General features: G+C 39.9%; 3 protein-coding genes and 1 non-coding gene across 5 annotated transcripts in view; 1 reads left to right on the top strand and 3 right to left on the bottom strand.

Moving 5' to 3' along the window:
- The window catches only part of cckbra (cholecystokinin B receptor a), a 32,207-nt gene extending 18,700 nt beyond the window's left edge, over positions 1-13,507 (bottom strand). The window contains exons 1-2 of the mRNA XM_058619961.1: positions 13,075-13,507; positions 882-1,130 (exon numbers count right to left, since the gene is read on the bottom strand). Of these exons, the coding sequence (XP_058475944.1) occupies positions 882-1,130; positions 13,075-13,207 (382 nt within the window). The 5' untranslated portion in view covers positions 13,208-13,507. The remainder of the gene's footprint in view (positions 1-881; positions 1,131-13,074) is intronic.
- Positions 13,225-24,658, bottom strand: nudt15 (nudix (nucleoside diphosphate linked moiety X)-type motif 15). 2 transcript variants are annotated; one of them, XR_009234094.1, is made up of 4 exons: positions 24,172-24,658; positions 23,398-23,594; positions 23,085-23,319; positions 13,225-13,310 (listed from the first exon to the last, which is right to left on the bottom strand). XR_009234094.1 is itself a non-coding variant. In XM_058619987.1 (3 exons), the coding sequence occupies exons 1-3, from the start codon at positions 24,318-24,320 to the stop codon at positions 23,192-23,194; spliced, it is 474 nt and encodes a 157-aa protein (XP_058475970.1). In that variant the 5' UTR covers positions 24,321-24,658; the 3' UTR covers positions 22,844-23,191. The 2 variants fall into 2 exon arrangements, 1 of the variants encoding a protein (XP_058475970.1); XM_058619987.1 differs by lacking the exon at positions 13,225-13,310 and having other exon boundaries at positions 22,844-23,319.
- On the top strand, positions 18,218-22,555 carry cpo (carboxypeptidase O). Its single transcript, XM_058619975.1, has 9 exons — positions 18,218-18,340; positions 18,527-18,566; positions 18,658-18,759; positions 18,851-18,955; positions 19,059-19,175; positions 19,384-19,477; positions 20,860-21,062; positions 21,294-21,378; positions 22,180-22,555. Exons 1-9 carry the CDS (start codon positions 18,225-18,227, stop codon positions 22,443-22,445), a joined length of 1,128 nt encoding a protein of 375 aa, XP_058475958.1. The 5' UTR covers positions 18,218-18,224; the 3' UTR covers positions 22,446-22,555.
- A 1,451-nt stretch (positions 24,659-26,109) lies between the features above and the next one.
- trnam-cau (transfer RNA methionine (anticodon CAU)) lies at positions 26,110-26,182 on the bottom strand. The gene has a single exon. It is a non-coding gene; the product is annotated as a tRNA-Met (tRNA).
- Between the last annotated feature and the right edge of the window lie 410 nt (positions 26,183-26,592).

Raw genomic sequence — 26,592 nt, 5'->3', positions numbered from 1 at the left:
AAGAGACCAGGCTTCCATTAAAGTATACTAAAAGACCACTTAACCCGACCAGAACAAGTCAAGAAGTCAGGGTCGGTTCACATGCTAGAAATATCTCAAAGTGGGAACACACACATCTACATGTATGTGTGGCAGCATTTTCGTGTCTCCAACATAAAATCATGAAGACAGAAAATGTCTTTTTCTTCTTTTCAAAGTACTGCTGATGCAGAACTGGTCCTGCATAATTAGGTCTTTTGACTGCTGGAGTAATGACTTATTAACGTTGCAGTATGTAAAATGTTTACTGCTCCCAGACACCAATTGGTTGTATTGATCCAGGCCAAGTCCTTGATTATTGCTTTGCCAGCAGGAAGGATTAATGACACTGCTCAGTTTCTAAAACCAAAAGTCTTATTTAAAGGGTAAACTATGGACGGGCCATATAAGCTTGTAATGATCCGCTTTGTCATGGCGCTAAGAATAAGAATACAATACGGGTTTAAGATGCTAAATATATCTTTGAAATGTAACAAATAATTGTTCAAACAGTTAATTTATTCTGGGGATCTGTCTCATTTTCTTTGTTGTGGTTTGGAGCTTCGGTCAGTGTGTGTGTGTGTGTGTGTGTGTGTGTCTGACACAGTCACTGAACGGGTTGGGATTTGGCTCACGATTGGCCCCTAAACACACCAGACTCCTCTGTTCATTATTGAGATTTTACATTACATACATTTACAAAAGCTGACATCAAGATCTATTGAAGAAGACCTGGAACTAGTGATTGAGACTGTTAACTCCTTAGAATTACTTTTACTGATATCAGAGGAAGACTTATTCAAACTGTGTTCTTTTTGCAACAGAGTGTGGCCGATGTTGGATAAGATACAGCTTATGCTCACCCATAAAATAGGTCACAATCTTGCACATGGAGGCTCCAAAGATGAAGTCCTCGAGGATGTTGGGGATGAGGGTGAAGGGCATACAGAAGATGGCCATCATCAGGTCACTGACTGCCAGCGACAGCAGGAAAGAGTTGGTGACAGTCCGCATGCGCTTGTTCAGCATCAGGACCAAAATGATCAGCAGGTTGCCAAAGACGCTGAGCAGGAAGATGAGCACATAGAGCAGGATACGCAGCGAGTCCATCTCTGACAGGGACAGAGGAAGACACAGGACATCATTTATCAGCTTTGTTCTTGTATACTTCAGCTGATTAATTGCAGGAAGGAAGCATATGTGCACAAGTGAATTACAAGGAGTCAGCTTTAAATTAATGGACATAAAATAGGAAACATTAACTAGAATTTCAATAAAATCACTCAGTAAGCACGGATGAGAAATTTGCAAAAGCCATGGGACTGGAATTAGTAATAAACAAAGAAGTGAAGGAACTAATAAGAATACATTTAGAGGATTAACAGATGGATGGTTAACAAAACACATCAAACACATCAGAAGAAGCGGTTCTAAGTTACAAATCTTCATCTGTATGCAGGAGTGACTACTTTTGTCTCGTAGTCGTTCAAGCAACACACACATTAAATGAAATATAAAACAAGAAAAACAAAAGGTGTAAGAAAAGAAAATAACATCAATACACAAAGAGAACCATCTGTATCAGGTTATTCACCTGGGAAATGAAGAAGGCACATGGAAAACATCAAAGTCAGAAGACAGAATAACTCTGCATAATATCAAATTGTGCTACTGTCAATATTTCCCTTCTCATCCTGAGAGCCAAAACATTAACTACAATTAGAATAAAAAAAACGCATGAATAAAAGAAGATGGTAAAATACAGCTCAAACTAGATCAACAAGATCAAAACCAAACAGCAGCTACTGCATTTATTGTAATATCATTATTTTGTGACACTAAATAAACCATTTATGATTATATCATTATTATGAGCTAATTATGGCTATGAAAACAGTATTTTTTTATACAGTATATATATATATATATAAATTCTCCCTTCTGAAAGCATGCCCCCCTGCCCGCAGGTTGATGACAAGAGCCAAAACACACAAATATCAATTAACCCTAACAGTGAAAAACTACCACACTGAAATTCATGGTTCACTCATGAATCTAAGTAAAGTCATTTTGTGCTTTTTTTCATAGAAATAACAATATTTTGTGTGAAACAGAGAAAGAAATGATATTTTAAAATACAGTTTGTGTGTTTTTTTGTTTTTTTTATGAATTATGAATTTCCCTCCTTTAGCGCTGCCATGGAGCAGCAGGATGGTACCAGGCAGACGTGTTTTGGGATGCTCCCTTCACTCAAGCCGACCTGTCACCGCGAGTCTTCTTAAGAATGAAAGTATCTGACAGGTCAAGGTCTCCGGTGGCCATGTGCTGAGCTCGCTGAGTCAGCTAATCTGAGACGGCAACATGCGAGAAGCCAAAAGGTCTGTAGCAGAGCCGGGGAGGCGGGACACAAACTGCACTGCGTGTCCAGATTAAAATGCCTCCTCTGTGCTACAGTGAGTGGTGAAACAAATAGTGTGCTAACGATGCAATGGCAGGCTATCTATTTTTATATTCATAATGTCACATTCTCCTCCCACACTGAGACAAGACTTGAATCTCAATGCCTTTTAAATAAAAGCAGATTGGAGCTGCATGATACGGCTAAAACAAAAAAAGAAAAACAAATTAAATTCAGTTGATGTGGCGATAAATATCAGATAATTAAAGATTGATTTTTACTCTTGAACGTAGAAGAAACCAGTTAATTGTGGTCCCAACTTTTTTATGGACAGAAAATACTTGAAAGTGACCATGCATGTGTTATATTTTAAGCATCTTTTCTGCACAATGCAGAAACATGATATCAATATTTAGATGTATCATTTTTAATCTTAATCCTGACCTTTGATTTATTTTTAGTGTTTTAATTTATCTGGACCGCAGGTGTGAGTGTGAAAATGGATGGTTGTTTGTCTTGACTCCGCCTGGATTTACCATTTGGACCACCAGCTTACTTCAGCTTAGTTTTATTTTTGTCTTAGTCTGACTGGTGTTGAGTTCCTTGTGGATTTCCTGTTTTTATTTCTTATTTTGACACATCCTGTTTTGTTTGGATACTCACCTCTTGTCATGTCATGTCACTTTATCACTCCCTGATCTTTGACTGCTTCCCCGCCTTTGAGATGACCTGTCTCACCCTAATTAGTTTCACCTGTGTCTAGGTGTCTCTCCTCTCCTAGTTTGTATATATATACTCCCCCCTTTCCCTTTGTTCTCTGTCAGATCTGTTTTGCTCTGTTTTGCCGCCTGCTGTTTCACCTTCACCTGTTTGGTCCTCACCTGCTTCCCCGTTAGGCTTCAGTGTGATTTTCAGTGACTTTTGTTTTACTTTTTTACTTTGTTGTTTTATTTTATTTATTTTATCAGTCATTTCATTAATTAAATGGATTTTTACCTGCACTTGGGTCCTACATCACATCCTTGACGCGATCGAATTAAATCACGACCTATGTCTTTGCATCGGCCTTCAATTGAAACTGAGTTTCAGACCAGGAATTAATGTATAATTGTGCAATATTTTATGTTTTTTCAATTGCCTTTAGTGATTTCTTTTTATTCTGTTATATACTTTGTAACATTTCTTCTTGTATTTTAAGCCCGTGAAGCCCTTTGGTCAATATTCTTACTCCTTGTATGACTATATTGTATGCAATAGTCCCAGTACTATGACTATTTATCTACTGTCATATTCATACTGCCATATTGCTGCAATGTGTACATTACTTTAAGTTGTTTTAGTGTGTAATATTGTATTTTTTTTACCAACATTGTGTTCATATTTTTGAATAAAGGTTAATACTGGTGTTTATTTAATGCAGTGATCAGCACTTCCGCTCATTTGTGCTCTCTGGAAGAATTGCCTTATTGCTTGCTGCTTCCCGTTGCTCAGCGTGTGTGCCGCGATGTTGACTTAATTGCTATGGTTGTAATTTCACACTTAATGTCTGTAATTTCTTGGCTTCATTCCAGGCAAACAATTGCTCCTTTATTGTGATGTTGATTAATGTGCAATGTGTGCATGCATTTTTGGGGAATTAGATATATGAGAATATTTGAATGGTTCAGTAGAGTTTAATTTGCCTTCAAACGGAAGCTCTTCTCACTTGGAATAATTCCATGTTTATAACCTATTTTTAACTGCAAACACTTTGGCTTGTTGTAGGAGAGCGGTCAAGCTACGATTTCCAACGTATGAGCGAATCTCCAGAGGAAGTAGATGATAACAATTTATAAAAGAATATTAGATCTGCATTTGAACCCTGGACACATCTGGTTCATGGTAATCACTGCCACCTGAGAGACCCTCTTTCCCCTTCACTGCAACTATGAATTATTCTTTTGATAAAGAAATCCTCCGACGGCTCTGAGAGCAGTTTCATCTGCAGGTGCCTGACATCACTTTTATGTCATCACAAGCAACAGCCACGCTGTTTCTCTGAGTGAAAGATGACACGTTCGGCAGGAGTTTGATTTTAATTTACATGGCGGTAATGTGCGAGGTAGCCGTAACCTGCACTAACTTGCCATAGCTTCTGCACAAACAGTGAGTGGGGAGCTCCCACCGGCTCGACGGCTCCCACTGTGTTAGATTTTTGAGCAGTCGAGTCAAGTCAAAATGGAGTTATCTATTCATTAAAGCTCCAGCGGCATGTTGGCTCCCCTGACTGCGGGACAATTCACTTTGTCTTCCTTTGACGCCCTCAAGCGTGACAGCTGTGTTCAAATCCACGAGCATCTATTAATACATCAGAGATGAAATGCCAGTGTTCACCTCCGAGATGCTCCTGTGCACGTGGAGCATTTTAAGCTGTGACACATCAACACTTGTGCTTTTGTTAGGTTGGTGTGTGTTTTAAACAACCTCCGTTTGCTCTGTTCTTACTGTGTATCCTGTTGGCTGCTGCTATGCAAACTGTAATCATAATTCCCCACGGGGGTCATTAAAATTCCATCACATCACATCACTTTGTCTTATCTTGAGGTTTGGATTAGCATGGATTTTGTGGTACAGAAATCCACCAGAAAGTCCTGTAACATACATGCATTACTTTTAATAATCTTATAGTGGTGATAGGAGTGCAGAATCTGTCCTTTTAATCACAGCCAAGCCATCAGGCTGTGCTTCATAACAAGCCCCTGTGAGATGAGGGAACATCTCAAATGGTTTTGTTTTATAACTGAGAGATCTGATGTCACTCAAATTGATTGAGGTGGTGAGTAAATGAACCTGAGAAGCTGCAAAAAAAAGAAAAAGTCCGAAAATTAGTCCCTGCCTGTCATTTATCATTATGTCTGTGTTTATAATCTGATTACTCAATCAATATTTTGATTTTCATCATGCTTTCCAAGAGGATTTCCTGAAAACTATCGATCAACACTTTGTAAAAAATAACTGAGGAAGAAATCAGAAGACAATGTATCACGTTATATTATTATTTTTAATAGTAAATGTCTGTATGAGGAAATTACTGATAATTGATATTGATTATTAATCTAGATTACAAAGATTTTCCTATAGGAAAGAATAGGATCATTGCTAGTTGGAAGACCCCACATTTGCAGATAATATAATTTTGGCCACCAAAAAAAAGATGTCTCATCTAAACAAAAACAGACTTTGAAAGTGAGTATAAAATGATTTTTATAGTGCATGAAGAAACCTGGACTAGACCTGGGTAAGCACTTTTTATGAGTGACAAGAGCCATAACCATAATGGCTGCATTCTGGACTCATTTCACTTTTTAAAGGTAAACAATATCAACTGTGAATAAACCGCTACAAATATGTTCAGTATGGATGTTTTCAAGAGAGAAAAGAATCATCCCACACCTGCTCTGTGTCATCTCTGCACTCAAACAGTATTTAACATGTAACATATAAGTTAAATAACAGGCTGTTCCTGGCGTGAGTCCCGGTCGTTGCTCTCCTGCCGTCATAGCTAATTAGACGCTTTTTTTTTCCACTTTGCCAAGGTGCAGTCAGTGAACTGATGGCGTGTCTCGTTTCCAAATAGATTCACTCAAAAGATAGAGATCATTGTTCCGTACGGACAAGTACGATCACTGAAGGCAGATTTCACCGTCTGTACTATCCCAGTCTGAAAGGATAAAGCTGAATATTAGCCAAATTTCGATCAAATTTGCTTGACATGTGATGATTTTGGATTGTAAAGCCCTTGCTGATTGCAGATTTGGCTTCTTTTCAGCTGTCTACATGACTACACTGTATTAACAGGCCTTAAAAATGTGGCAAATGTACAGAAGCCTTTCTCTGCATTGCATTTTATCGCTGTAATGAGGGGAGTTGGTCTTACAGTCAGCACAATTCAACTCTATTAGTCGTCCTACCATACCATCCCTGGAGAGAATAATATTGATCCTACATCACTTTGGAATTTTTTTTTTTGGAAGTTGGAAAAGTGCCTGTTTGTTGCTCACAAACAAGCTCAGCACTATTCCCTCACCCTTGCGGCCTTGTCAGAGACATGTTTGAAAACATTCCCTTTTTTCTGCTTCATCAACATTTTCAAAAGATAACTTAAAGGAATATTTCAACATAAAACCATGTCATGAATCTAACCAAGCAGAGGAAACATGATAAGACATTGGGCTGTAAGCTTGATGGCAGAGGACGCGTACAGTAGGTCTGAGCTCACGTCTATTTAGAGTAAAGAGTTGAGCAGACAGTCTGAGGCAGAGGTACTGCACTGCAGACTCTTCACACGGTGACAATTTCTGTTAATCCCTGTTCACTCCACTGCCTCTGCAAACACAGTGACAGGACAGGAAACGCCTGCCAATTTCAGACGGGCAGGCTCCCTGCACACTGTAAAATATACTCCCACTGTGTCCATGTTTGCAACCAGTGTGCGTACCGATTTAACACAAGCGTGTGGAAGTGCAGCAGTGATGTCTGCATAATGTGTCTATGCTGCATTAATAATAACTAACTGTTCACAAGACAAACAGGAGGTTTATACCTCAGCACACTGCCAAAAACACTGACAGAGATAACGGATGATGGGATGCACAATGCCAGATTATGATCAGTGTCAACACTGGTTCTCTTTAACACAATTTATTAGTCCCCCAAGTAGTACCAATTGTGCGACTAATACGGGATTATTTTATCTTAGAGTGCGTTGTTTTGCACACACACATCGATTAGTGGTAGTAAATTTGACCTGTGCATTTAACGCATCCTTATTACACACAAGTCGTGAACACACACAAGCCAGGTGCAGGAGCTGAGGGCAGCATTTACGTATCTGCGCCCTGGGAGCAATGGGGCATTTGGTGTCTTGCTCAGGGGCATCAAATAGATTCTATTGTATTTTTTGTTTCTGGTCTGTTTCGTCTCACATAATAACTATAAGCTTCTATATAATGATTTTCCCCCTTATTCTCTTGCTCTATCAAATGCACTTTGTCATACAGCCATTGTAATGTACAAAACCTGTCCATGAAAAATCCAATAATTCTTTTTCAAATGAAATTGTGTGTGTGTGTGTGTGTGTGTGTGTGTGTTATGAATGACAATCAGATGGAGTGTCTACCACCGCTGACCTCCACATCCACACTTAACAGCTCACATGAGCCGCAGAGAATGAGGCACATTCTCACTTACTGAACGTGAAATACTGAAAGTGAACATAAATACAATCCCGTAATCAATCGAGCACACGTCTCTGCAGCCAGTTGGCTTAGCTTTGCTTGAAGACGAAAGGCACCTGCCTCTCTTCTCTTACACATAACAGCCGGATAAAAAACATAACTTTGTCGTTTTTAAACATACAATTGAAACAATTTAAATGACCTTTTGAGATGCCAAACTAGTCATCATCTTCATAGACCTATGGCTTGCTCAGTCAACCAATCAACATGCAGTGAGCATAAAAGACCAAGAATAATAAGCTGAGATACCTGTCAATCATGGCAAATGTAAACCCAACTGAGCAGGCAAGCCATAAGACTATGAGCTGATGTAGCTGCCCATCAGGTTGACGCAGTACAACGACTGCTACAGTCATGGCATAGGTATATAGACCAGCCAATCAATACAAGTGAGCACATTTACACCCTCACAATCCAAGTAAGTCATTAAAAGAAGTCAAAAAAACCCGCAGTGACCTTTAACTTGTTTTAATTCCAATCCAATCCAATCCAACTTTATTTATAAAGCATTTTAAAACAACACCAGCTGAAACAAAGTGCCGGAAATCAGAGATAAATAAATAAAACAAATAAAATATAAAACGTGTGACCTGATAAACCTATAGGAACAAACAATAAAACAATAAAATACTGTAGAAAGTATAAAAACAACACAAATAAACAATAAAACAATAAAAAAAGAAGTGCAAATAAAAGTATCTACTGTATTCAAAGTCCTGCATCTTAGGGGATTTTTGAAATTGATCTAAACATTCACTTAAGCTTAAGTGTTCTACATGGTAATTCCCATAAATCAGTGGGTAAACAAAGCCAGCAGGGAGGCTTCCATGGTTTCCTAAAGGGCACACAATGCTGTGCAATCACGAACTGGACTCTCACAGTCAGGACCATGGAGACTCCTTACTTTGTAGAAATGAAAGTTCAGGAGTAGAAAAATCAATCAAAAGCAACTATGAGATTCACTAAACGTCTTTGTTATATACTTGCTGCAACGGGGGTCGAACGCCCTTCAAACATGGCCACTTTTGTCTCGCCCATCACACAACTACACTCAATCAAACGTAAACAACACCTTTCTCCACGACTCCACTATATAAGTGTATTTATGTGAATACCATGATCACCAACAGGTCACACTGCACAAGACAACTAAGTGGTCATTTTAACAGATTATGTTCCCTCACAACTCAACTGCTACAGTTACATTAGAAACATATTTGTTCACAGTTGTGTTAGCGTGTTTGTTATTGACAGATCATCAATGACAATGTATTTGAGGCAAAACTCTCACGAGGAGGAGGAGGATTTAGTGGTGCTTCAAGACGAGGTTGACAACACACTTTGGAAGATTCATTGTGGATCATTGCCATGTGTGATGAGGAAATTGCAGTATGTTTTTTACGGAGAGAGGGTTGTGATGCCATATGTCGGGCTGTGACGAAAGCCCTAGCTTTAGGTGCTTTTTGTACCTAAACCCAAAACCATCAAGATCTAAAATTCAAGTCCTCCAACTGAAACGTAACTATGGGTCGTTTTTTCCAACCCCCGAATACGACCTAAAGCTATGTTTTTACTACACTGGTGCGGTATTTTTCATGACAGTGAAGCTACTAGATTCCACTTCCCAGGTACCACGTTGCTTTCACGTATACAACCACTAGGGGCGCTGGTTTTGAAAGCGTAGACATAGGTAGTAATCCTGCGTACTACCTATATGTACGTTTCATTGGAGGACAGTCTGAAAATTCCGCTGTTTTCAAATGCCACCATCATTTCCACCAAAAGCGCCATTAGCAGTAAAAGTACTATCAAATTGACATGCATGTATATAGACATGTTAATAAGTAATGTAATTGTGGTGTAGAAAGTATATTCCAAATTAAATGCAATTGAAGATGTGGTTTTATTGTGCGGGAACATAATCTTTTTGGAGAAAGAGTTCCACAAGGCACCTATTGTAGAAGTTGCCATTTCATAGACTATTGGATTAATTATCAGGCCAGTCCTGGGCTGACTGATTGATTTTTTTTAATTTGTAGAACAGTATTTGTAAAGGACACTGAAGAAAATGATGTCCTCAAAGTGTTCAAATCCAAAAACATATTCATAATTTTAGTTTCAGACTGACTGAGTAATGACCCGGACCACATAAACAGCAAGTAGCACTGAGGTTTTTACAGCACCTTAACTGACACCGTAAAACATATAATCATCAATCAAAATGAAATAAAGACTACGTGCTGGGCAGAACTGCCAAAAATTAAATGAACGTTTGGAGAAAGGCCGGCAATAAAATGTTTTTTGGAGCAACAGCTGGTGTGTGGACACTTTTTGCCATCAGCTGTATCTCACACACACTCGTTTTCACTACTTTACCAGCAAGCCTCTCTTTTCATTATTACATGCAACACAAATGGTTACGCACGCTCTGCACAAGTGAATCCAAGTACAGCCCAGATAAACAAGTCGACCTTTTTTCCACAGCTTAACTAACAAAAGGGAATTCAGACACTCCCTGACCTTGCACATGAGCCTCAGACCGTGAGCTTAAGTCGTTAAAATAGCCTGACGTCTCCCCCCCTACATCCCCCCTGAAACTCTCCCACGCCTCCCGAGGGAGACAATCCTCACACACCTCTCTATCATCTATAGCACACATGAGCGACATACAGCCCCAGGGCTGGAATCAGCAAATGCACCAGCATTATTCTGCCCTAAAAGGAAAAACAACAACAAAACAACGCCCAAAAAGTCAATACAAGGCAGCATTATGAACCTCTTTTATCTCAGACACATTGGCAAGCTACACCTGTTACCAATACACTGGACATAAACTGGGATGACACAGCTTGACTTTTATTTTGAAGTCACAGGAAGTGCCCAGCCTTCAGTGTTTAAACAGTTAGAGTCCGCTAACATTTATTTGGAGCACACACACAGAACTTTGGTTAATGCTTCTGTTTTCATCTCAGTTGTGGATGTTTTGTAATGGATGGATTTTATATTTTATCGTACAGTTTTTTACATTTGCATGTTGCACAGGTTAACATAGAACTACAGATATGCTGAAGATTAAAGGTTCGATGTGTTCTCTTTGTTTCCTTTATCTATGTCTCTAGAGAAAGAAGTTGCCCAGCCCTGATCTATAGTAAGAACTAAGAAGACAAACCTGAACTGTTATTGCAGGGGAGGAAACTATGTCGTAGAGCAACCTATAGGAAATGAACATACAATGACAATCACTTAGGTTGGTCAAAGAAAAGAGAATAGTAAGATGATATACTGTGTAAGAGCAAACTATACTCCCACTGCTCAGTAGGGGGGTTTGTAGTTTGTTTGAAAAGCTTTGAGAGGCAGTTTACTCTAAATTGCTGCTTTCACACCTTTCACACATGCACTGAAGCGGGAAAAACTCCAGATAATCCACAGTGAGTGTCCTGCCTCATGCATGCTCAAGTGAGGGCGCTACACCGTCGCCTGGATTCTCCTGCTGATGTGAGAACAACTCACCCTGAAAATGTCCTGCTGCCCTCACCATGTGAACGGGAAAGCCCAGAGAATGTACGCACACAATTCTTCCAAATTGAATCCTGAGTTCATGTCTGAAAACAGGCCAAGTCTAAATGTATGACATTCAATTTGACAACAAACAGCCAGAACTGATTCGATGGAAGTCCTGAGGGATACATATAATGTGATTTTATTTGAAAAGTCCAGTGTGTGAGAATTAGTGACGTCTATGGTGAGACTGCAGAATGCAACAAACAGAAGGACTCTCCTCCGCTCACCCCTAATTTCCCAAGCACGTCAGGGAACTATTGTGGCTTTTATGAACGTGAGTAATATGTGTATGGCTTCAAAATGCATAATGCATGTCCACTTGATCCGCTGAAGAAACATAAAGCACGGCTTATTCTAAGGATAAAGAGGATTTTATGCACTTAAACAAACCAAAACAATTAAATAAATTAAACAAAGTAAAGTAAATTTGACTTTTATGAATATATATACATACATACATATATATATATATATATATATATATATATATATATATATATATATATATATATATAATCCTTCACTGAATTCCAAACTCAGTCGTTTGACAAGCAAAATATTGCCAATGAATAATAACACAGGTTTAATTCCACAAGTGTTTGGGTGGGGTTTTCCTGTGCCTTCTCAGCAGCGGAGTGTCACATGTAAGAGCAGCACAGCTGCATAAAAGCGCCTGAACGGAGACACCGCAGGAGGACTTATTCTGCTAAGGATTTAGGCAAATAGCAGACCAGTTTTTGTTTGTCACTCCAAAGTCGTGCGAGTGAGAGAACAAGAGGAGAGCAGCAAATCTGTCTGCAAGACATTTCTCTTGGTCCAACACTGAACACACCCCACAGCGTTTGATTGCTCTCTGGATAGTTGAGCCTATACTGTTCGGCTGCTGTATGTTCGCGCCTGCCTCCTGTATAAGGTCAATAAAAGTAATGCAGCACAGGAGGAGGAACAGCTGTGAATTATTTAGTGGGGAAAGATTTGAAATTAAAGTTGATACTGCAGCAGCAGCAGTGGTAGAGGAGAGAAACATTACAAAAGGAACTCTCGCCCCACATTAAGACCTCATTACCCAAACATCACACTGGTGTCCTGATAGAGGACGGAGCTAGAGGGGGCTTATCTCTTCTCTTGTAGGTTTTAATCTCAGCGACGTGAGAATTTTTACGCAAGAAATAAACACCATTAAAGCAGCTCAGTCACTGCACAGTCAACACGGCTACTCACGACATTATTGATGCGGAGCGGGGAGGCCGTAAATTGGACTACTTGGTGATTGATTGCAGACACTGAGGCTGAGGAAGTTGTCCTGATTGCAAATCATGCTTTTAGTAGAACACAGCGATCAGAGGGAAAAAAAAGTCAAGCTAAAACTGGGGATGGTGCGAAGGGACAAGTGCATTTTGTTTCTGCTACCAATGTCAATTTGAAAATGCATGATGAAATTGCATTAGTTCCAGTGATTACATTTTTAATGCAGGCGATTAATCATATATGGCAAGTTTGTAATTAGAAATTAAAGATAAGCCGAGCGTTTTTTGTGTGCCTTAATAAAGTTGTAGAAACAGGTTGATGGAGGGAAAGAGAAGAGAAGAGAAGCACAATCTGTTTTTAACCGTGTTGTGTGGTTTTAACAATACTTTTGTGGTCAGTATACATTAATATCTTGCAAATCTAATAGCTGTGGTGCTTCCCAGGGAATAATTTGAGGATTTACAATAATAAAATAATCTGTAGTTAACTACAAGCTTTTCTATACCCTGCATACTGGTGCCTTGTTAGTAGTTAAAATGTGTGCATATGGCAAGAGAAGAGAAAACAGGTTACCTTTGACTCTGGTTGAAGGTCTGAGGACGGAGGAGTTGCTGCAGGTGATGTTAACTACCAAGCTGAGGTTCCCCTGCTCTGCACAGCCTGCCGATGCCTCCAGCTCACTCCCATTCACTGGCTGCAGAGCCATGCTCTCTGGGCTGCAGAGACGGTGACCAGTGGCAGACAATTATTATCACACCAGGTTGACAGGCTGAGATCAACTTTCCACAGTGGCCGGCCAGCTGCTTCTTCTTCATAACAGACAAGACAAGAGAAACCCAAAATCAAGGCTACTGTTGAGGAACAAAAAAAAAAAAAAAACAATAATATGGGAGAACTGAGTGTGACGACAGGTTGTTTTGTGTTGAGTGGAGAGGAGAAGCTCAGCGCACAGCTCACAGCAGCAGAGTGTGTGGAGGAATGAGGCAGTGCTGCTACGGCAACTGAAGATCTCTCTCTCTCTCTCTCTCTCTCTCTCTCTCTCTCCCTCTCTCCCTCTCTCTCATGCACACACCCACCCTCTCCCTCCCTCTCTCCATTCAACTCACGACTGTCCCTGTACAATTTAGCCAAAGCAATAAATGAATGTCCTTATTTGTTTTTATAGCTGCAGTTTGGGGGTGACTTCATTTTCAATTTTGTTAATTTCAGTAGCGTGTCATGTACTTTTTTTTTGGGGGGGGGGGGCAACATCGAATAGAGCTGAAGCAAGCTGATGTTATTGGGCTCAATCTGCCTAATCAGTCATAGATAAGGGGATTTTCCTAAATTGTTGTTGCTGTTGATTATGTTAATCGTGGATTGGGGCCCCAAACAAATTGCCCACATTGCCTGAGCTATTTGTAGGAGTAGGGCTTCACAAATGGGGCTTTTCTATTGCACAACTTTATGTGCTTTTCCATTAGGGATAGTACCCGGTGCTTTTTAGAACCTGCTCTGACGAGGATCCAAGTGAGCTGAGCTGATTGGTCAGAGAGTGTCGTCACCGGAGGAGTCATGAGCGCGACCTCTGACAGGAGAATCAAACCAGCGAGCATACACGGCTGCTGTCCGCAAAAATACACCATGGTCCGTCGATGGGTGTACTGTGCGTTCATGTCATCCATCATTGTGCGCCAAGAAGGGGAGCTAATGATGACGGACAAAACGGAAAGGGCGGGGACACTATAGAGTCAATAGTCCAACCATTCAGGACAAAGATGAAGCAAGTCGCGGCAGACATGCGGAGATTTTCAAAATGCTGCTTGTCATCGATCATATCTGCTTGTGTCTATTTTGGATCAAGCACAAGAATAGTCACCCGTTTTAATACAACTACAACTTGGTACTCGGCACTGCCATCTAGAGGAAGTATTGTGTAAGGCCGGACAGATGTAAAACGGACGAAAAAGTAGTAGAATAGTCGAGTCGAGCAGTAGTGGTAACACTGTATCATGGAAAAGCGCTAAAAGATACATCATTTGTATTCCCCACACAAAACCTGCACCTATACTTCAAAAATGACATACTTCAAGATTTGTTAGGGCCTCTCTTTTCAAAGGAAAACACTGGCTACTTTTTTCTTAAATTGTCCGACAACATTGCACACCCCGTGTTTGTGCGGTGAACGCCACTGTCTTGTTTACACTTTGATTGTTTCAATGTATTTGCTTTCAACCAAAGCGTGTGTGTGTGTGCTCTGTGGAACAACTGTTACATTTTCTACACGCTATTTGGCTGACCTGCAGGAAAATGGTGATACATCCTGAGATTCCTGGTGTGCAGCGTAATAGCTTTGTTTATGTGAAATGGTCTCGGAGAGCCTTAGGTTTTTGTTCATGTATTACAGCTTGGGATGATACAGTGCGGACGCTGCGGGGGAGGAAGGGGAGTTAGTTTGCACAGTGAAGGAGGGCACCACTCTTTGTATTTGTGATTTGTTCAGTAGTAGCTGTCAGTCCCGCTGATGCTTTTACAAGGACTTCTATTGCTTTTATGTGTGTTTACTGGTCTACTTTACCAGAAATATGTTGGTGTTTATCGAGCATTTGTAAGATAACGGCTTATTAGTGTAAAATCAACAGTCTCTCCCTTCTGCTTCAAATATATTTTCTCTGTATCAGGGACTTCACATATGCCATGACCGGAATGTCTGATGAGATAAGGAATTAAGCACATTCGGATATTCTATGAAGTCAGAATATCCTATACCCCAGAAGGGGAATTATTCTGCTGTTTTACATAAGTAGAAGTGAAATTCCCGGTGTGAAGATTCACTTGAGCAAAGGCAACTGAGGACAAGCAGTAAAGCTCCTTATTTGCATGAGAGAGAGTGTCAGTCCAAGCACATCAAATGGCAGGATTTACTCTGAACTCTAATATATTAGACACAATTTTCTTTATCACCTTGTTGACTGGTTTGAACAATAATTTAGCAGTCAGTATAAATGAATCATATTTTGTTCAATAAAACTGTAAAAAGTGCAATATAATATACTCCCATAAACGCTGCAGTGTGTATAATAATGTTCTATGAAAGGTGTATGAGAGAATGGCAAAACTGTAGTGTAAAGCAGCTTCGAGTGGTCATCAAGACAAGAAAGGCTGCATAAAAAAATCCTAGGCACTCCCCAGGGAACAATTATAGGACCCCTACTAATTTTATGACAAAAATAGTGTTATAATAATCTTTAATTCACTGAAAGATTTTCTTAATCCTGCATCCTGATGATTTGTCCATATTACAAGCAAACAATGGCATTCAAAAATCCGACAGCACTTTCCAGGTCATGGTTAAGCCAAAGCAAGGAATTCATTGTTGATATTCAGTATTGTGAGCATTCCATGTAATGTGATAAATCCAAAATAAAGGTCAGTTTCCAACTGATTTGTCAATATAAACTTGTCATAGGGACATTTGGGGAGCACGTTTAACATGGATGGGATCGTGTTTGCTGCAAAATCCCCTGGCACCCATGTTTAATACCCACCCACCCAAAGTTTAAAAAGCCTTCTTATGCTTTATTTTGATGAAAAAAATCGAAATAATCATTTATCCTGGTTCACGTATGCATTAAAAATAATTGATTGATCACTTCATTGATTGGTCTCTTCATGTTAAGTGTGATAAATTGTCTTCTAATATGAAAAGAAAAAGATCAATCCAAATAGGAGCTGCGTGTCCTGAGGTGTGTTCATTTGTGAGAATGTTTGATAGCTACCTTTTATGCTGTCTTTATCGCTCAAGGATATTCTCCTTATCATGCAATTATCTTGCTGGCTCTGTCTGAGGAAAGCTAACACACCCAGAGCTCATTTGTTTCAACTTCCTCTCCCCTCAAGAATTGAGAAACACACAAAAGTACCAAATTTCTAAGGGAGATGGAACAGGAAGGAACTTCTGTGCAAATTATACACGGCCATAGACATCATTTTGGTGAAATACAAACAGAAAGGCTTCTCCGTGAAGCCAGGGAGTGGTGTTGCATTGCATTCTTTCAAACAGGAAGTTGTTACATTTTAGAATTCCCAGATATCCGGATCATGGGATAAGGCTAGAAACTAATTAAAATAAGCACTTACACAAAATAACAGGAAATTCAGGAAAAGGTGAAAGCCAATGACTTTCCTCACTTTGTCAGACTCTTATTGGACTTATTGTTTTCCATATACTGAATCTAAATGTGTAAGTGAGTGAGTATGGCACACACGTGTCAGTGTAGCACCGGCACACACTTGACCTCGGACCCATAACAAAAGACCTCACGACGCCTCAGGAATGTACACCAACAACCTGTCTGTCTTTTCCAAACACATGGCCAGGTGTTGACACAGCTTTTCCACATGCACAGACAGAGTTATTGACATGTTCTAAATTCATTTGTGTCAAAAGCACATTATGGATGGTGATGACTGGTTACATTTGGGTTGACAGTGTAGAAACACAAACATGAACTTCCTAGACCCTACTTTTTTTAAAGTGTAATTTAAACTGTAATTTAATAGTTTTTATAGGGATTTACTGCATGTACCGTCTATGAAGTAAAGGTGTTTGCAAACATAATAATCCTATGCTGCGGGGCCTAATATGAACTTTAGTGTTACACTGACCTCTGCTGGCTACATAAGAATTCTACAAACTTCACTGACAAATTTGATTTACTATAAAAGATACACAGAAAACACGACACTACACTACAAAAATATACAGTTTCCATAAAGAGTAAGGGTTTTTTTCTCGTATTTTTTTTTTATTTACAGCAAAAACAAAGTTTTACTATGTAAAAACGTAATTAATCCAAAATACTGTTGCAAGTGTCCGACACAGAAATATAAGTTAAACGCTTTGCAGCTTTACAGTATTATTATAGCATCAAGTATTTTAAGTGAACACATTTACGGATAATTCCCAGATAACAACTACAGTGAATAACGTGCACCACCTACATTTATGACACACTGTGTGGACCTTTGCACTTAGCTCAGCGCCTTCCTTTTCATGTCCCTATAATATTCCTCCTATAATAACATGGTGCCCAGTGTAAGTGAACTTGACGCTATAACTGCCCTGTGAACCATTGATTATTTGCTTGATTAACTGATTGGGTTTTTTGTCAATAATATGGTGCAAAATATCAGTGTTTCCTAACCCTGCAAATGAAGGCATCCCCATTTTTTAAATAACATTTTTTTCTGTCCACAAACCAAAAATGTTCAGTTTACCGTCTCAGAGGAGCAAAGAAACCAGAAAATATTCACATTTAAGAGGCTGAAATGACAATACACTGACTTAAACAGGATTAATGGCAAACAAGGAATCAAATAAATACTCATTAAGTGAAACGATGTTTGATAATTATAAAATAAAGACAAGAAAGAGTGAGGAATAGTTACATTTAGTAGTTAAGATAGGAATGATCACATTGGAAATCACTGTAATAGTCCATGATATCACATGGTTTGTTTTTATAATGTTGTTTTTATCTAGTTGTCAGTAACACGGCCCTGACGAACACTGAATGAAATTCAGTTAATGCGATAAAAGAATCATCAATGACGGACTGTTTTCCATTCTCTCTGCCGAGATTAAATATTAACCAAAGACATGATAATGTGTGCATCACAGTGACAAAGGTGTATCTTTATCTGGTGAGTGCTCACTATAAAATGCTGTCCTGTGGTCAGTTATGCTCGCAGTCGTGAAGACGGAGTGTATTATCGCAAACAAAGTAGAGATGCTTTACTGTGCGGCTCTGAGCTTTGTGGCGCTGCTCTCAGCCGTGGAAGCAGCGACAATAGAGAGGTGAGTTTGGTTCTGAAAAATGACACACACACATACGTGGCATCCGTTTTCATTTGGATGACAAATTTAAACACAAGTAGCAAAAACTAATCACCAAAATACTTTGTCTTTACTTGAACAAACACTTGTAAACCAGTGCATCTCACATGTCTGTATTTATTCACTGTGTGTGTTTGTGTGCAACAGAGCGGAGTATGACTACTACAAATACCATCCAATGCCAGAGGTGAGAAAGCTTTAAACTTCTCACACATTTTTTCTTTTTTACACGCTCACACACACACATGCTCATTCTAACGTACACATCTGCTCCACAGATCTCCCAATGGATGAAACAGATTGCACAGAATTACACGGATATTGCAAGCATAGAGGATTATGGAAAAACCTACGAGAACAGGACAATTAGCTTACTTAAGGTAATCAATATCTTTAAGGGTGTGTGTTGACCTTTGACGAGTGTCCATGCAATACAGCAGCAAAGGAAGATGCTATAAAAATCTCTTTCAGATTGGTCTCAAAACCGCGGGGACAAAGAAAGCCATTTGGATGGACTGTGGTATACACGCCAGGGAATGGATTGCTCCGGCCTTCTGTCAGTACTTTGTCAGTCAGGTAGGAAACAAAGGAAGTGGGTTTGCAGGGTTACTTTACTCAGATTCAGTTCACGGTCAAACCAATTAACCCCTGAAGCTTTTCTTTGGTCTGTTTAAACCAGATTCTGCAAACATACAAAACAGACCCAAAAATGGAAGAGATGATGAAGAACATGGACTTCTACGTCACACCAGTGCTCAACATGGACGGCTACATCTACTCCTGGAAAGACAACATAGTCAGTCCCTGCATTTTATGATATTTATGTCAGTAACTGCTCTCCGGTACAAGCTCACAAACCACAGATTAACGTGATTATGATAAAATGATTCGATTAGTTCTATTATTGATGAAATTCAAAGTAGATCCTCGTAAATGCCCCACGTACATCGCATCGAACTTTAAAAGTATGACAGTATGACAAATTCCTATTTGACACCTTCCAGACTCGACTATGGAGGAAGAACAGAACTCCAGGACCTGCAGGCTGCGACTGTTACGGCACCGATCTCAACCGCAACTTTGATGCCAATTGGGGCAGTGAGTGTTGTTCCTCTCTCAGTTGCATGTGATCCATACAGCTTTTTAAATGCAATAGATCACAAACACACCACTTATATTTGAGCATGAGTTTGGAATTGGAATCAAGAATTGCGAATACATTTGCAAACTGCTGCAAAAAGGCAGATGTTTGCCTCCAGTTTTAAAAAAGCTTAAGAACAGTTCATTACTTAAATTGTATGATCAGGTTATGTACTGCAATGACAGTTGGTTGGTCCAAAGCCACTAGCTTGCTTTGTCAACGTAGGAGCCAGGGCCACCGATCCCAATACGCAGAGTACGCAGAGCACGTAGGGCCCCAAATACCTGGTGGGGGCCCCCAAAATTAAGGTTGATAAAAAATGTCATGATAATCATTAGATTATTACATGAAAAAAATATATAAATTAGTTATGAACAGGCCCACCGTTGTTTTTTTTTAATTATGTACCCTATCCCTTACGGCGGAGTATTAGGCCAGATTGAGAAAAAAAAAAAATTCACAGACTTCGACAATAAAGTCTTATTTACGAGAATAAAGTCGTAAATTTACGAGATTAAAGTCGTACATTTACGACTTTAATCTCGTAAATTTACGACTTCATCCTCGTACATTTACGAGAATAAAATCCTAAATTTACAACCTGTTGTTTTAGAAGAGGAATATTGTTAAAATGAGGACTGTGGAGCATTTTGTGGAATTGGACTTTAGAATAGGTTTCACAAACAAGGTACTGATACTTAATCTTTTGGCACATCAGCCTCACATTGTCATAAGTATCAGGACTTTAAAAAGTATATGCAAGAAAATACATCTTTTCCGCAGAAAGAACCAGGCGGACTTGGAGGAAATGGCTGCTTTTGTGGGGGGGGGAATGGCTGCAACTGGTCGACTGCACACAAACCACAAAAGCCCCCTGAATGGCCCGTTGATGCATCCACCGATGACCCTGCAGTCGACGAGTTCCAGCTATTTCCCCCCTAAACAAAAGCAGTGATTGCCTCCAAGTCCGCAACTCCCCTCTACTAAAACAACAGGTTAGAATATTGACTTAAATCTCGTAAATGTACGACTTTATTCTCGAAGTCTGTGAAAAAAAAAATCTCCGTTGTAATTCATCAATTCGGGCAAATTAGATGTTTTTACCTAATATGTAAGACATATTTCTTTATCAAGCTGGGAACGCTAATCTCGCGATAATAAATTGATGCCGTTAAAATGGGTTTGCGTAAAGCCGTTAATATCGCGTTTAACTGATAGCACTAATATGTATGCCTCTGACCAATTATGCTTAGGGCCTCCAAAAGCTTAGCAGCAGCCCTGGTGGGAGCCCTCAGGCTAAATAAACCTGATTGTTTTATTCCTTTGGCTGCTTTCACAGGTGTTGGGGTGTCGAGAGACTGCTGCGAAAACATCTACTGCGGCAAAGGCGCTGCATCTGAGCCTGAGGCTCAGGCTGTGGCTGAATATCTTGGAAAGCGGAAAAACGACTTCCTGTGTTTCCTCACCATTCACTCCTACGGCCAGCTGCTCCTGATTCCCTACGGCCATCCGAACATCTCTGCCCCCAACTATGACGAGCTGGTACTTACATCGACAGAACTCAGAGACTCAGCAATGCATGTGCCACACATTTCTCACACGATTTGTTCCCATGATATCACGTAACAACATCGCAATGATCGCGATCATCACTGCATGAGATTTGAGTCTGTACTCCTTTTGTTTCATCAGTATTCGGGTTTTCTCAGTTTCTCTTTCACTCCCCTACACTTTTCCTTGACTGCACAACTCAAACTAAATCCTGTTTCTCAGATGGAGGTGGGTTTGGCTGCAGCAGAGGCCATTAAGGAGGTGCACGGGATGGAATACGCTGTAGGAACCTCCCCAGCTATATTGTGTAAGTATGCACATACACTTTTTAAAGGTTAAAGGTTAACTACCGTTGATGTTTGCCTGAGGAAGACTGAATAGTTGACATGCATTAGTCTATGCCTATAGGCTTGAGGGATACATTTATAATTTCAACTTAAGATGCAGTGTATTATTTTGTTCTACCTTTGGCTAGAGCAAATGGTTCTCAAACTGTGGTATGTGTAGCACCAGTGGTACGTGAGCATCCTCTGGTGGTACTTGGGGGGAAAATCAGAAATACTCTTCTACTGTATAAACAAGGGAATGTGATCTGAGTGGATTTGAGGAATTTTGACCTAAGAGTGTAGAACATGAAACAAATAAGAATTTTTTTTTTTTAAAAAGATCTTAATCTAATCTCACTATGCCAGTGTGTGACACATATGTGAGGAAGAGGAGGATGATGAGAGAGCGAATTATCTTATTGGGAATAAATCTGCCTTCTGTGAAAAGTCTGTAGCTGACTTTGCTCAACCTATTTACACCACTGTATTTTAACATTAACAGCGATAATGGTGTTACTTTGAGAGTTCAATATTTCCTCAGGTGGTATTAAACGTTTGAGAACCACTGTTCCAAGGTATTTAACAGTAACTTAGAAAATAAGAATATGCTGACACTTGGAAGTGACTCTGCTGCTTGCAAAAATATAACATTAAGAACAAAGAAGACATACTATTTAGAGGAAAATCATGACTCACATGTCCACCACTGGACATAATGGTTTAAGTGGTTGTTGGTTTAGTTATATAAGACAAACAAATCAAAATAAAAAATCTTTCTACAGACGCCAACTCTGGTTCATCCAGAGACTGGGCTCGGATGCAGGGGATCCCATTAGCTTTCACCTTCGAGCTCAGAGACAAAGGGCAACTTGGATTCCTGCTCCCGGAGGATCAGATCCAGCCGGCATGCGAGGAAGCCTACAGAGGAGCTCTACACATCATCACCTACGCCCATGACAAGACTTTTGGTGGTGCTGCTGTGACGGCTGCTGCAGCCCTGTGGACAGTGCTGTTAGCGGTGGGTGTCACCGGCGCCAGCGTAATGTAAACTGCACGAGGGAAGCTGACCAGAGCTGTACAGACCTCAGTCGTCATGCATACTGATGATTATCAGGCCATCAATGTTGTATGTGTAAATAAATTATATAAATGACAAAAGGAACATTGCATTTGTGTTTCAAACTAAAATTCTGTGCTCTGAAATGTCAATGTAACATATTCCCCCAAGACTTTCTGCTTTCATCTTGGAATATCATGACACATATCAACACTAATTGTCACTTAATATGTGTGGAAAGAACAAAAAGCACTCACGGTGGCTGCTACACACTCATCCATCAAGCAGGGTTAACATCCTGAATCTGTATCCAGATCACCACCAATTTAAAACAAAATACTGGCAAAAACACAACATCCTTTAAGGAAGTAATACAATATTTCAATATATCATATTCCAATTTTACTTTATTGTTACTACATTATATTTTTCCACCTACCAACAATCTTAATATCTTATTATTATTCTACTCTATGTGTAGAAACAGTATAGCATTGTATTATGAAGTATAAAGATACTGTGTGTGCCCCGTACACCTAGAACATGGCAGATTTGCCCTCGGTAATAAAATAGCTTCCAGCTGGGACACCAGGAAAAACTGATTTCCTACCCGGATCAATGACAGCTCACCTGCACCAAAGTCCATGGAGATAATCCGCACGTTTAGCTCATGAGGACATGATGGGGACAACAAAACCGTACGTTTGTTTATCCTCAGTAGAAGGTAACATGCAGGTTCAAGGCTGATCTTCAGAGTTTTTGTCTGTTTTCCTAAAAGGCTGGAAGCCCTGTTGTCTCAGACCGGCCAGTGGCAGGAAGAGTTGCTGCTCTGGAGGAAACTCATCCCAGGGCGTCCATGTCCAACCTACAAGAGAAAGAACCACACAATTTATCTTATTATCTGCTCAGGGATCTTTAATTATTTGAAACAAAACAAACCTACCCTCATTCTTCTCTGGCTCCAGGTTCTCTGGCTCTCCTGACAGCTTCCTGTCCACATTTCCTTGCATAATGATGGTGACATAGTGGTACTGCTCTTCCAGTCTGATGGAGTTTACCACTGATGCAAAGCGGACGTTCGCCAAATACACGCCAGCTTCTTCCAGGACCTCCCTGTGAGCACATTCCTCCCACGTCTCTCTTTCAAAGACAGAGAACCAGTGTGTCATATCCTCTAGAAGTTATCACATTCACGTTCAGGCCAAAGGTTCACTACAATGAAGAATGGCTGCAACAAACATGATGATTCCAAACTATTATCTTTTAATGTGTGAATATTATTATTACATTTAGATTTAATGATTAGTTTCTGGGTCCATAACATTTAAAAATAAAGAGACAAAAGGTCGGTTTCCAAAATCTCATGTTTTGCAAACCAAATATATTCAGTTTACTGTCATAGTGGATTATAGACACAGATTATAAATTTAAAACATGATTGATTATCAATATATTAACTAATAAATTCAGTCAGTTGATAATCGATTACGAGTTGCAGTTCAGGGGTCCTGTCACACAACCTTTCGCCATACTGCATTTGAAAATATAAATAATTGGTATTTGCATCCGCTTATTTAACAGGCACTTGTAACCATGTGAGATCAAAGCATGTCAGGACATCTGCTTAGATCTTATGAAGAATTCGGCATAATAATAATGCATGTAGAGATTGCAACAATGGCAGGTTAGTCAATTAACTTTCCTATTAACTATTTACCCAAACTCCAAATGACCACCGGGGAGCTGATAGGTCCCTTTTCCCATTGCACTCTTCCGTTTCCCAAGGAGAACACATCCAGGGTGGAGCGAGTCTGTCACCAGAACCCCGACACCCACCCCGGGACGTTGGACAACTTTATTTGACATTGGACAAAGTGGACAGCGTCCTGCAAGTGTTAGCAAAGTTAGCAGAGAAAGGTAATCCGAGCTAGCAAAACAAAGTTAGAAATACGGTTGAGAGGATTGCCGTCTGTTTACTTCCGCCTTCGACACCCGCTTTTTCCAATCCTTGTTAACATATATAACAATAAACACGTTTATACAATAGTTTTTTTTCTTTCTATTCCTTAGTTATTTTAAATTCTGGGTTACGAAGGTACATTCCTGATAATTAAACTGATTTTGGCGTCACTCTGAAGCTCATACACGGATTTTAACACTTAAACATTCCACTTAGTTGAATATAAATGAGGTTCTGATAAATGAATTGTGTGCATTTAAACTTGTTAATTAATAGTAAATTATATTAGCATTCTATGTATTTCATGTACGGATCAGCTAAAGACTATAAATTATATAAATACGGGTGTTTGTCTCCATCTAGTGGTTGATTAGGTCAATTACACGTCATATACTGATATTCTGTGATGAATAGTTTTGTTTTTCGTTTTAGAATTAAAGAATTAAATCAGTGCATTCAGAGCAGCTGCTACAGTTCTGTGTCAGTGGGGGGGGTAAGGCAAATACCACCACATATTGTCCACTTTAATATGGTCCAGCTCCGTTTGGTTCAAGTGTAACAAGAGGAAAAGGTCCTTGGCGATCCAGCACTGGTCAACATCTGGCATGACAGCAGTGTTGGCGCTGTGGGGAGACAAATAATGTCAGAATTCTGACTTTAATCTCAGATTTCATGCTGTTTTATTTTTATTTTATTCTTATGTGGACCTAATTAACTTGTCTACCTTTAAATTGTTTTGCTGCTTTTGCGGAATTTCCCCCTTAAAGTTGATTTTATTCACCTTACAAATCGAAAACACCATACATGTAAAAAAATAAAAATCATACTCCAATCATGTATATAAAGGTGGGAATACAGTATGTAAGGAATAGTCCTCAAAGCAATAATTAATAATTTAATTCTACCATGCATAAACCATATAGAAAATCCTAGAAAAAACAAGTGCAACGTTCAATTTCCGCGACATGCAGCACACCGACTGAAAGGCTGTGACGTAGCAAACACTCCACTGTCTGCAATTAACACTAAATGCAGCTGTTAAGGTTTAAATCTGAAGAATACAAATTCTCATTCAAGTGCAAGCAGAAGAAAACTTCTGCGGCAAGTGGGGATCGAACTCGCGACCTTCAGATAGCTAGCTAGGCCACGTGACCACCTAACCCATGTGTACATTTTGTCGACTTTTTAAAACTTCCAAGGCACATAGCACATTTGTCAGCAAACTCAAACAGCCATTTGAGTTCTGTTAAGTCATAAAAAAAACCATTCAAAAGCAAAATTAGAATAAAGAGTTACACACATGCAGTGGTTATTGGCCAGTAGGGTGCACTGTTGCCTCACAGCAGGAAACGTCGCTGGTTCGCGTCCTGGTCATGTCGTTTGTTTGGAGTTTGCATTTTCGCCATGTGTGTGTGTGTAAGTTTTCTCCGGTTTCCTCCCACATGCCAAAAACATATAGAGGTTTAATTTGACACTTTAAATTGCCCGTAGGTGTGGGAGTGTGCGTGAATGGTGAACATATTGTCTCGATACGTTGGCCCTGCAATGGACTGGCGAAGTGGCCGGGGGTGTGCTCCGCCTTTCGCCTTATGTCAGTTGGGATTAGCATCTGCGGCCCCGCGACGCGACTCTGGTGCGGAGTAAAAGCGGTAGAAAAATGGATGGATTTTAATATAAATGAAAATGAAAAGTATGTGCCCCGTGTGAGGCTCGAACTCACGACCTTCAGATTATGAGACTGACGCGCTGCCTACTGCGCCAACGAGGCCTGGACCCCACATACTGTCATGGTCTATGACGTAGGCAGTGACGTATTGACTATTAGTTATAGTAATATAGTAATTTTGTAACAATTGACACACGACAGCGACATTAATCCCGTTTTCCTGCAGTCAGCCTCCGACGAAAGTAGACCGTGTTTTTCTCTAAGTTTTCTCTTCTGTAACTGAGAGTCTGAGACCACCACCTTCGACGAGCTCATCTCCAGTTCTAGACGCTGAGGCGCCTTAAATCAAGGAGCAGCCAATAGGAGAGGCTCAAAATGCAGCCCGAAAGTAGACGCGACCGTGTTTTTCTCTAACTTTTCCCTTCTATAACTGACTGAGCGTCTGAGACCGCCACCTTCGACGAGCTCATCTCCAGTTCTAGACGCTGAGGCGCCTTCAATCAAGGAGCAGC

Source organism: Solea solea, chromosome 2, assembly GCF_958295425.1.
Source record: "Solea solea chromosome 2, fSolSol10.1, whole genome shotgun sequence".
NCBI lineage: Eukaryota > Metazoa > Chordata > Actinopteri > Pleuronectiformes > Soleidae > Solea > Solea solea.
Note: the sequence above shows the minus strand (reverse complement) of the source record. Positions and strands in the feature narration are given on the sequence as shown.

What these genes read in the sequence shown, in the direction of transcription:
- nudt15 (XM_058619987.1), bottom strand. Translation starts at nt 24,320, where the DNA reads ATGTCAAATAAAGTTGTCCAACGTCCCGGGGTGGGTGTCGGGGTTCTG. An exon ending in GGTGGTCATTTGGAGTTTGG is followed by an intron (nt 23,595 to 24,171) that starts GTAAATAGTTAA and finishes TGTCTTTGAAAG; the next exon opens with AGAGACGTGGGAGGAATGTG. An exon ending in GGAGCCAGAGAAGAATGAGG is followed by an intron (nt 23,320 to 23,397) that starts GTAGGTTTGTTT and finishes TTTCTCTTGTAG; the next exon opens with GTTGGACATGGACGCCCTGG.
- cpo (XM_058619975.1), top strand. Translation starts at nt 18,225, where the DNA reads ATGCTCGCAGTCGTGAAGACGGAGTGTATTATCGCAAACAAAGTAGAG. An exon ending in AATACCATCCAATGCCAGAG is followed by an intron (nt 18,567 to 18,657) that starts GTGAGAAAGCTT and finishes TCTGCTCCACAG; the next exon opens with ATCTCCCAATGGATGAAACA. An exon ending in AACCTCCCCAGCTATATTGT is followed by an intron (nt 21,379 to 22,179) that starts GTAAGTATGCAC and finishes ATCTTTCTACAG; the next exon opens with ACGCCAACTCTGGTTCATCC.